Here is a 12,500-nt window from a genome sequence, read left to right on the forward strand (position 1 = left end):
GAGAGAGAGAGAGAGAGAGAGAATGAGAATGAGAGAGCGAGGAAAGAAACGAGCCGTTTAGGGCGATCCAATCCAATTAAATCGCTCTATTTAAATGATTCCTCTGCTTTCATCACCACAGCCCCACTTAAATGGAGGAGGAGGAGGAGAGATGAGGGGAGGGGGGAGGAGAGGGGAGGAGATGAGGGGGGATTTGAGGGGGGGAGTAACGAAATGATTTCACACCCGTTAAAATCCCTTCTAGTCCTGCGGCGCCTTCTTCACACCGCCGCTAACGATGACCTTTTCAACGAACGGTTCTGTTTCCATGGAAACCGATGGCGAGCACGCAGGCTTCCGTTTATATTTATCAGGCTCCATTTTAATTTCTCTCTTTAACTACTCTGGGCTATCTGCATACATTAACACACACACACACACACTCACACACACACACACACACACATGTACTCTGGCCTATCTGCATACATTAGCAGATGTCTCAGCCTGATAGCACTGTGCATGCTGTGGGCCTCGTGTGAATATTCATACTCTCGCACACACACACACACACGCACGCATGCACACACGCACGCACACACACACACACACATTCTCACACACATACACGCGCACACGCACACGCACACACACACACACACACACACACACACACACACACACACAGTAGCACCACCACCTGCAATTCCCATCTAAACAAGAACATGCGAATGATAAACCTACTGTAAACCTGACATTTCATCCATGGAAAATAGGTGATGAAAAAAAACGAGAAATCATGCTAAAACAACAGAAAACTCTTAGTGCTCATGGGGTTCACATACTCTCAAGTGGAACTGTATGTGTGTGTGTGCACATTGTGTTTATGTATAACATATGAAATGTGCTATATAAATAAACTTGAACTTGAACCTGAACTTGTGTGTGTGTGTGTGTGTGTGTACAAGTGTACAAGTGTACATGTGTTTTACTAAAGAGAGGTCTATTCCCAGCTTTTGGGCCCTCCTACAGTTGCCACGGGAACAGCATTAGCGCCGCACCAGCCTTGGATACACACACACACACACACACACACACACACACACACACACACACACACACACACACACACACACACACACACACACACACACACACACCTCTCATAGTGGTGGGGGTTAAATCTCATTACCAAGTAATGAAGTCACACACACACACACACACACACACTCTCATAGTGACAGGGGTTAAATCTCATTATAAGGTAATGAAGACACACACACACACACACACACACACCTCTAGGGGCCATTATTGCAGCAGCAATCAGCCCTGCACTGGAGTAATGAGCAATGCCACCAGGGACCCCTAAGTACCATGCACACATACACCATACACACACCACACACACACACACCACACACACACACACACACATGGTGTTCATGATATGTCCTCCCTTCTGTCTTGTGTGCTCTCTTCATCACGCTCATTGGTAATGATGCACTTGTGTGTTGGCTCTTTTCTCTCTCTCTCTCTCTCTCTGTATCTCTCTCTCTCTCTCTCTCTCTCTCTCTCTCTCTCTCTCTCTCTCTCCCTCTCTGTATCTCTCTCTCTGTATCTCTCTCTGTATCTCTCTCTCTCTCTCTGTGTATCTCCCTCTCTCTCTCTCTCTCTCTCCCTCTCTGTATCTCTCTCTCTCTCTCTCTCTCTCTCTGTATCTCTCTCTCTCTCTCTCTCTCTCTCTCTCTCCCTCTCTGTATCTCTCTCTCTGTATCTCTCTCTGTATCTCTCTCTCTCTCTCTGTGTATCTCCCTCTCTCTCTCTCTCTCTCTCCCTCTCTGTATCTCTCTCTCTCCCTCTCTGTATCTCTGTATCTCTCTCTCTCCCTCTCTCTCTGTATCTCTCTCTCCCTCTCCTGTATCTCTGTATCTCTCTCTCTCTCTCTGTGTATCTCTCTCTCTCTCTCTCTGTATCTCTCTCTCTCTCTCTCTCCCTCTCTCTCTCTCTCTCTGTATCTCTCTCTCCCTCTCTGTATCTCTGTATCTCTCTCTCTCCCTCTCTCTCTGTATCTCTCTCTCCCTCTCTGTATCTCTGTATCTCTCTCTCTCCTCTCTGTGTATCTCTCTCTCTCTCTCTCTGTATCTCTCTCTCTCTCTCTCTCCCTCTCTCTCTCTCTCTCTGTATCTCTCTCATCTCTCTCTGTATCTCTCTCTCTCTCTCTCTGTCTCTCTCTGTATCTCCCTGTCTCTCTCTCCGTCTCCTCTCTCCGTCTCTCTCTCTGTCTCTCTCTGTATCTCCCTGTCTCTCTCTCCGTCTCTCTCTCCGTCTCTCTCTCTGTATCTCCCTGTCTCTCTCTGTATCTCTCTCTCTCTCTCTCTCTCTCTGTATCTCTCTCTCTCCCTCTCTGTATCTCTCTCTCTCCCTCTCTGTATCTCTCTCTCTCTCTCTGTATCTCTCTCTCTCTCTCTCTCTCTCTCTCTCTCTCTCTCTCTGTATCTCTCTCTCTCCCTCTCTGTTATCTCTCTCTCTCCCTCTCTGTATCTCTCTCTCTCTCTCTGTACTCTCTCTCTCTCTCTCTCTCTCTCTCTCTGTATCTCCTCTCTCTCCCTCTCTGTATCTCTCTCTCTCTCTCTGTATCTCTCTCTCTCTCTCTCTCTGTATCTCTCTCTCTCCCTCTCTGTATCTCTCTCTCTCCTCTCTGTATCTCTCTCTCTCTCTCTGTATCTCTCTCTCTCTCTCTCTCTCTCTCTGTATCTCTCTCTCTCTCTCTGTGTATCTCCCTCTCTCTCTCTCTCTCTCTCTCTGTATCTCTCTCTCTCTCTCTGTATCTCTCTCTCTCTCTCTCTGTCTCTCTCTGTATCTCCCCTGTCTCTCTCTCCCGTCTCTCTCTCCGTCTCTCTCTCTGTCTCTCTCTGTCTCTCTCCTGTATCTCCCTGTCTGTTAGTTAGTATGTTAGTAAGATCACAACATAACTATTTTGATTTGTGGTTAACTTTGTATTTCATCTCTAAGATCCCACTGACGGTTCATTCCCGACGCAGAAATTATACATTTACAATGAAAGTCAAAAATCAGGTAATAGCTATTATTGATTCCACTTGTAAACATTTATAAAGCAATTATCCATACACTTTGTTAACGTTAATCTATTTACAGCCCCTGATTAAACTCACAGAAGCTATTCCTTCTAAAAACGACATTCAAACAACTCAACAAAAAGACGTATCCATGCCAATGAAAGCGAAGAAGACGGTTAAAATCACAAAGAAGCGTAATAATATTAAACCCCGCCTTTGGGACCAAACTTCAAGCCTGTTAAGAGGACTACGGTGTTGGGTGGAGGACATATAGGTAAGAATGTGCTGATATTTAAATAGTGTGTTATACTCGTAAGCATGACTGTTCCGGTCTCTAACATGTTGGTAGAAGTGAGAATCTAGACGTTCTTACCCATAGCGAAGCAAGCCGTTTGGTTATTGCATGTAGAACGGAGTCTTGGTAGTATTCAAGTTCTCTTGTCAGTCGTTGGTGAAATGCATTAGTTGAACCATGGTATTTATACTGGAAAACCCCGCTTTTTCACGCCTCATTTAAGCCTAATGTGAATATGTACCTGTATAAACAGCTGTATGTGAGAGGCCCCAGGTACCTCTAACTGCATCATACCCATGCTGATAAGACTATGACGTGTAGTGTGTGTGTGTGTGTGTGTGTGTGTGTGGTGTGTGTGTGTGTGTGTGTGTGAAACTTAAGTGTATAGGCACCTGTTTGTGAAATGGATGTACAGTATGTCTCTGTGTGTGTGTGTGTGTGGGGGTCATTGGGGGAGTGTATTGGCAACTGTGTAGACATACACTGAAGGGGGACTTGGATTTGGGACTTGTTCCTTGCACCTTAGCTGTGTGTGTGTGTGTGTGTGTGTGTGTGTATGTCAGGGGACTTTGGACTTGTTCCAAAATACTAATCTGTAACAGTTTGAAACTCAAGTGATGTGTTTAAACATATGTTAAAGTAACACTATGCAACAATTGTACACTTTTTGAGGTATTGTTTTAAGAAAGAGAAGGAGGAGGAGGAGGAGGAGGAGCTTGTTTGAGCTCTGAGAAGGAGAAGGAGGAGCTGAGGAGAGCTCTGCTTCTTGAAATCTCATTAGAGGACCAACAGCAAGAGCTCTAGCAGACACCAGCGCCTTTCAGTGACCCCCCCCCCCCCCCCCCTCCAGCAGACACCCCCCCCCCCCCCCTCCAGCAGACACCAGCGCCTCTCAGTGACCCCCCCCCCCCCCTCCGTCATCCATCTCTCCACCAGTCTGTACAAACATACACACACACACAGACACACACCTAGCTAATGAATCGAGATGGTTCATAAATTGAGATGCTAATAAATAAAGATGCTAATACATTGAGATGCTAATAAATAAAGATGCGCTTCTAGACCGGTCACACACACAGTCACTGTATCAAGCCTCAACTTGTACCAGGTCTAAGCTGGTCTGGTATTGTTGGTAGTCCTGAACTGTGTGTTGAGTATGGGACAGTGTTGTACTGTGTGATGGCTTGACTGTGAGAGGTGAGAGCCAGACTCATTGCTGAAACTGGCTCACACACACACACACACACACACACACACACACACACACACACACACACACACACACACACACACACACACACACACACACACACACACACACACACACACACACACACACACACACACACACACACACACACACACACACACACACACACACACACACACAAACTGGCTCTATCAGATATCTGTGCTGCTTATAAATAGCCCTCCAGCAGGGTTCTGGCACACACCATTCTAATGGAAGCAGAGACTGGTTGGAACAGCAGTGGAAACACAGAGACCGTGTGTGTGTGTGTGTGTGTGTGTGTGTGTGTGTGTGTGTGTGTGTGTGGAAACACAGAGACTGCAACATTGCAGAGCCGCAGTAAATGGTTCTTCATAAATAACTGATGCTGCTTTGATGACAGAATCATTTATTCATGTATTCGTGCATCTAACGATGTGGTTGTTTTATTATTACATCGTGCCTTGATCATTGTAAAGCCAGAGGGGTGGGTGGGTGGGTGTGTGTGTGTGTGCGTGTGTGTGTGTGTGTGTGTGTGCGCGTGTGTGTGTGTGGTGTGTGTGCACGTGCATGTGTGTGTGTGCGTGTGCCTGTGCGTGTGTGTGTGGTGTGTGTGTGGTGTACGTGTGTGTGTGTGTGTGTGCGTGCGTGCGTGCGTGCGTGCGTGCGTGCGTGCGTGCGTGCGAGATTATTTCACCTTTTACTTTTTACTCTTCATCTTCTTTCTCTTCCTCAGTGGGTCGTCGGGGAGAATGGGGTTCTCAAGCCCAAGCGAGTCAACCCAAACGTGTACCAGCCCCCGTCACTGAAAGGTATGTGTGTGTGTGTGTGTGTGTGTGTGTATGTGTGTGTGTGTGTGTGTGTGTGTGTGAATGTCTGTTAGCTCAGATGTCAGCGAGGTCGTTGGGGAGACAACAGACGAACAAGCAGCACACGTGTCTGTGTGTGTGCATGTTTCTACTTTGTGCTAACTGTGTGTGTGTGTGTGTGTGTGTGTGTGTGTGTGTGTGTGTGTGTGTGTGTGTGTGTGTGTGTGTGTGTGTGTGTGTGTGTGTGTGTGTGTGTGTGTGTGTGTGTGTGTGGTGTGTGTGTGGTGTGTGTGTGTGTGTGTGTGTGTGTGTGTGTGTGTGTGTGTGTGTGTGTGTGTGTGTGTGTGTGTGTGTGGGGGATCTCTGGTGTAGCCGGCGCTCCTGCTGATCTCAGCCATATCTGCTCTGTGCAGCCCAGCTGGAGAGCAGATCTCTTATTAGAATGACTAGGCCTATTACACACACACACACACACACACACACACACACACACACACACACACAGACACACACACACACACAGACACACACACACAGACACACACACACACTCACTGCCTATTACACACAGAGGCACACACACACACACACACACACACACACACACACTGCCTATTACACACAGAGACATGGGGAACAGAGATGTGTTTCTACAATCTGAGCTCACACCACAGGAGACATGGGCAACAGAGATGTGTTGCTCGGACCAATGAGAGCTAACTGCATGATGTCACTCTGATGAGAACTACTTACTACTAGCAGAGGAGAGAGCTGAGCTACTGGCAGATGAGTTAAAGTAGAAAAAAAACGCACTCTCAAGCTTGTCTCATTGCTTATATTCACACACTGACGATGGCTTAGGCCGAAACGCGTCTGTGGAAAAACTGGTAAAAAAATAAATAAGCAATGAGACAAGCTTGAGAGTGCGTATTTTTCTACTTTAAGTTAACAGTCTTTTTCACCCGCACCCAAAATAGCCTTTATTTTGGAAGTAGAGCGCGCCTATCCTTACTATTACTAGCAGAGGAGAGAGATGAACTACTAGCAGAGGAGAGAGCTGAACTACTAGCAGAGGAGAGGAGAGAGATGAACTACTAGCAGAGGAGAGAGATGAACTACTAGCAGAGGAGAGGAGAGAGATGAACTACTAGCAGAGGAGAGGAGAGAGATGAACTACTAGCAGAGGAGAGGAGAGATATGAACTACTAGCAGAGGAGAGGAGAGAGATGAACTACTAGTAGAGGAGAGATATGAACTACTAGCAGAGGAGAGAGATGAACTACTAGCAGAGGAGAGAGATGAACTACTAGCAGAGGAGAGAGATGAACTACTAGCAGAGGAGAGAGATGAACTACTAGCAGAGGAGAGAGATGAACTACTAGCAGAGGAGATAGCTGAACTACTAGCAGAGGAGAGGAGAGAGATGAACTACTAGCAGAGGAGAGGAGAGAGCTGAACTACTAGCAGAGGAGAGAGATGAACTACTAGCAGAGGAGAGGAGAGAGATGAACTACTAGCAGAGGAGAGGAGAGAGATGAACTACTAGCAGAGGAGAGGAGAGAGCTGAACTACTAGCAGAGGAGAGAGATGAACTACTAGCAGAGGAGAGGAGAGAGATGAACTACTAGCAGAGGAGAGGAGAGAGATGAACTACTAGCAGAGGAGAGGAGAGAGATGAACTACTAGCAGAGGAGAGAGATGAACTACTAGCAGAGGAGAGGAGAGAGATGAACTACTAGCAGAGGAGAGGAGAGAGATGAACTACTAGCAGAGGAGAGGAGAGAGATGAACTACTAGCAGAGGAGAGGAGAGAGATGAACTACTAGCAGAGGAGAGGAGAGAGATGAACTACTAGCAGAGGAGAGGAGAGAGATGAACTACTAGCAGAGGAGAGAGCTGAACTACTAGCAGAGGAGAGGAGAGAGATGAACTACTAGCAGAGGAGAGAGATGAACTACTAGCAGAGGAGAGGAGAGAGATGAACTACTAGCAGAGGAGAGGAGAGAGATGAACTACTAGCAGAGGAGAGGAGAGAGATGAACGACTAGCAGAGGAGAGAGATGAACTACTAGCAGAGGAGAGAGATGAACTACTAGCAGAGGAGAGAGATGAACTACTAGCAGAGGAGAGGAGAGAGATGAACTACTAGCAGAGGAGAGAGCTGAACTACTAGCAGAGGAGAGAGCTGAACTACTAGCAGAGGAGAGGAGAGAGCTGAACTACTAGCAGAGGAGAGGAGAGAGCTGAACTACTAGCAGAGGAGAGGAGAGAGATGAACTACTAGCAGAGGAGAGGAGAGAGATGAACTACTAGCAGAGGAGAGGAGAGAGATGAACTACTAGCAGAGGAGAGGAGAGAGATGAACTACTAGCAGAGGAGAGGAGAGAGATGAACTACTAGCAGAGGAGAGGAGAGAGCTGAACTACTAGCAGAGGAGAGGAGAGAGCTGAACTACTAGCAGAGGAGAGAGATGAACTACTAGCAGAGGAGAGAGCTGAACTACTAGCAGAGGAGAGGAGAGAGATGAACTACTAGCAGAGGAGAGAGATGAACTACTAGCAGAGGAGAGAGCTGAACTACTAGCAGAGGAGAGGAGAGAGATGAACTACTAGCAGAGGAGAGGAGAGAGATGAACTACTAGCAGAGGAGAGGAGAGAGCTGAACTACTAGCAGAGGAGAGAGATGAACTACTAGCAGAGGAGAGAGCTGAACTACTAGCAGAGGAGAGGAGAGAGATGAACTACTAGCAGAGGAGAGGAGAGAGATGAACTACTAGCAGAGGAGAGGAGAGATATGAACTACTAGCAGAGGAGAGGAGAGAGATGAACTACTAGCAGAGGAGAGATATGAACTACTAGCAGAGGAGAGGAGAGAGATGAACTACTAGCAGAGGAGAGGAGAGAGATGAACTACTAGCAGAGGAGAGGAGAGAGATGAACTACTAGCAGAGGAGAGGAGAGAGATGAACTACTAGCAGAGGAGAGGAGAGAGATGAACTACTAGCAGAGGAGAGATATGAACTACTAGCAGAGGAGAGATATGAACTACTAGCAGAGGAGAGAGATGAACTACTAGCAGAGGAGAGAGCTGAACTACTAGCAGAGGAGAGGAGAGAGATGAACTACTAGCAGAGGAGAGATATGAACTACTAGCAGAGGAGAGAGATGAACTACTAGCAGAGGAGAGGAGAGAGCTGAACTACTAGCAGAGGAGAGGAGAGAGATGAACTACTAGCAGAGGAGAGGAGAGAGATGAACTACTAGCAGAGGAGAGGAGAGAGCTGAACTACTAGCAGAGGAGAGGAGAGAGATGAACTACTAGCAGAGGAGAGGAGAGAGATGAACTACTAGCAGAGGAGAGGAGAGAGATGAACTACTAGCAGAGGAGAGGAGAGAGCTGAACTACTAGCAGAGGAGAGAGCTGAACTACTAGCAGAGGAGAGGAGAGAGATGAACTACTAGCAGAGGAGAGAGATGAACTACTAGCAGAGGAGAGAGCTGAACTACTAGCAGAGGAGAGGAGAGAGCTGAACTACTAGCAGAGGAGAGAGATGAACTACTAGCAGAGGAGAGAGCTCTCTTCTAACAGTGAGGAGAGAGCTGTCTTCTAACAGTGAGGAGAGAGCTGTCTTCTAACAGTGAGGAGAGAGCTGTCTTCTAACAGTGAGGAGAGAGCTGTCTTCTAACAGTGATGTAAGCAGGAGGACGGAGTTGAGTGAATACCAGAGAAATGGAAACATCCAGTGAGCTGTTTGGTTAGCGTCTCACAGGGCATTCTTTACATTCCTGGAAAAGCACACACACACTCTCTCACACACCCACGCACACTGAGGATGAGAGAGAGTGGCCTTCACCATTCGTGACTCTGTGTGTGTGTGTGTGTGTGTGTGTGTGTGTGTGTGTGTGTTTCAAGGTATGGAAAAGAGTAAAAGGGTGCTCCAAATTTCTGGGCACACGCATACACAAAACACACACACACACACAAAACACACACACACGCATGCTCATGCATACACAAAACACACTCTTTCATTTATCTTCTCCTTCCGCAATCACACACTCTGACTGATGCTAAACTCAACACACACACACACACACACACACACACACACTCAGACTGATGCTAAACTCAACACACACACATAATCACACACTCTGACTGATGCCAAACTCAACACACACACATAATCACACACTCTGACTGATGCTAAACTCAACACACACACATAATCACACACTCAGACTGATGCTAAACTCAACACACACACATATAATCACACACTCTGACTGATGCTAAACTCAACACACACAAATAATCACACACTCTGACTGATGCTGAACTCAACACACACACACACACACACACACACTCTGACTGATGCTGAACTCAACACACACACACACAATCACACACTCTGACTAATGCTGAACTCAACACACATGACAATGTATATTCCCAGGCAGTAAAGACAACTAAATCCATCCACAGCAGCCACTGGTAAACACCCCTGTTAGAGGTGAGAGCTGTGACTTTATGGAATCACACACAATTTCATGGAACCTTACAGATTTTTTTTTCTCCATTATGTGCTGTTAGAGGAGGTGACATCATTGGATGCAGCGTAGCAAAGTCAAACTATTTGAGACATTTGTGTACCAGGAAGCCTCTTTTCCAGGTGCACCCTGGGAACCACTGGGTTCAAAGGTTAAAGGTTTCAGCCACTGCAGACTACCACACAGAGGCCACAGTGACTGCAGACTACCACACAGAGGCCACAGCGACTTTAAACACAGGGGTGAAGCAGGGAACATCAGTTCAGAACAGCTTTGGATTTCCACATTAGATCTGCACCATCGTTCACCATCGTTCACCACACATGACATCTCCACCATCGTTCACCATCGTTCACCACACATGACATCTCCACCATCGTTCACCACCAGAGCAGCAGATCAAGACCAGAGCAGCAGATCAAGACCAGCGCAGCAGATCAAGACCAGAGCAATATCATTCAGTTTCTACAAAATATTCATGACATATTGGTGCGATGCAAAGGTCTTCTCCTGGTCACAATATCCCATTCCCTATAATATGAAATACTATTAAAAAGAAAACCTCCTCAGGTGACAGTCAGAAGAGGCCATCCAACATCTGCAGTAAATGTATTTGAAGTCTCTTCGAATGGCAACGTTAAACATTCACAGACACTAACACACCAGGAAAAGTAACAATCAAAACATGTGAAAAGGCCCAACGGTAATACAAACAGTGACACCAATCCCAAGGCTTGGTGTAATTTAAAGTGGCATATGGTTACACTAAGCCAAAGTGAATGACATGAAATTGGCCAAGTTTAAGTTTGAGTCTACCGTCTACTCTTCAAAGTCACTAGCGTGGCCACACCAGCATCAGCGCGTGGGATTTTACGGTAAAACGCTCCCCTCTACGGCACCAATCAACATCGCGGCAGTTTTTTGTAATAGTTCGATCCTGCAATAATCCTGCAATTTCCTCTCCGTTTCGTATCCCCTTTTCATTTCGCAATCATTCCTGCCATCGTATCAACGCCCCTCCTCTGTTCTCCCTTGCGTTCTCTATCCCCCTTCCTCTCTCTCACACACACACACACACAACCACAAACACACACACATACACACGCGCGCATTCATACGCAGACACACTCGCACACTCGCATCCTTTTTTTTCTCTCTGTATCTGTCTGAACGTGCGTTGTTCTGAAAAGGAGAAACGAGCAGATTGTGAGCTGAGCGGCGGTGTGAGGCGGAGAGCGGGAAAAAAGAGAGAGTGACAGCTTACCTGCCTGCCAATCTTCATCACACTGACTGCCGTGACAGCCGTGCGCCGCTCCACATCAACGCTGACGTGCGCTGTGCGTAACCCCTCCTCCCGGCCTCCTCTTCCCTTCTTCCCAACTTCGCTTTGTGTTCAGATTCATTCCGCACGGAGTAGACCCACCGTCCTCACACGCGCTACCAACGCCAGGATTGCAGATGTGTCGGCCACCTGGCGGTGTGACGCGGAACTGCGCATTGACGGTCCGCATGGCGTCGTCACCAAGTCCTGAAAAAGTTATTAAAATATACTTACTTTTATCTTGCTTCCCTCTGGAATAAAACAACACTCCTTAATATGTATCAAGAGAGGCTTAATTTGATTTGAGTTTATAAACATAAACAAAGTTCCCACACATCATGTCTCTCCCTTTTCATCTTCTTCTTAGGCATTTCTGGTGTACATGCATCATGCATAATATACCACCTCATGTTTGTGTGTATGGTGTAAATACCATTTAATGTTTGTGTGTATGGTGTAAATACCATGTCATGTTTGTGTGTATGGTGTAAATACCATGTCATGTTTGTGTGTATGGTGTAAATTTCATTTCATGTGTCAAGTTCACACACACACACACACACGTTCACACACACACACGTTCACACGTTCACACACACACACACACACACACACACACACACACGTTCACACACACACACACACACACACAAACACACACACACACACACACACACACACACACACACACACACACACACACACACACACACACACGGTCACACACACACACACACACACACACACACACACACACACGGTCACACACACACACACACACACGGTCACACACACACACACGTTCACACACACACACACACACACACACACGGTCACACACACACACGTTCACACACACACACACACACACACACGGTCACACACGGTCACACACACACACACACACACACACACACACACACACACACACACACACATACACACACACACACACACACACATACACACACACACACACACACACACACACACACACACACACACACACACACACACACACACACTACCTGGCTCCAAGCAGATGCCCCCCCCTCATGAGCCGAGGTTCTGCTTAAGGTTCCTTCCTGTTAAGAGGGAGAGTTTGTAGCCCCTGTAGCCTTTGTGCCTGCTCCAGTGTGTGTGTGTGTGTGTGTGTGTGTGTGTGTGTGTGTGTGTGTGTGTGTGTGTGTGTGTGTGTGTGTGTGTGTGTGTGTGTGTGTGTGTGTGTGTGT

At 46.9% G+C, this 12,500-nt stretch overlaps 1 protein-coding gene across 1 annotated transcript in view; it reads right to left on the reverse strand.

Annotated features, from left to right (window-relative positions):
• Positions 1–11,458, reverse strand: part of LOC308378213 (homeobox protein PKNOX2-like) — a gene marked incomplete at both ends in the record, with an annotated part of 18,817 nt that extends 7,359 nt beyond the window's left edge. Inside the window, one exon of the mRNA XM_080855072.1 lies at positions 11,358–11,458. Within this exon, the coding sequence (XP_080711198.1) occupies positions 11,358–11,458 (101 nt within the window). The remainder of the gene's footprint in view (positions 1–11,357) is intronic.
• Between the last annotated feature and the right edge of the window lie 1,042 nt (positions 11,459–12,500).

Source organism: Sprattus sprattus (assembly GCF_963457725.1).
Source record: "Sprattus sprattus genome assembly, chromosome: 17".
Lineage (NCBI taxonomy): Eukaryota > Metazoa > Chordata > Actinopteri > Clupeiformes > Clupeidae > Sprattus > Sprattus sprattus.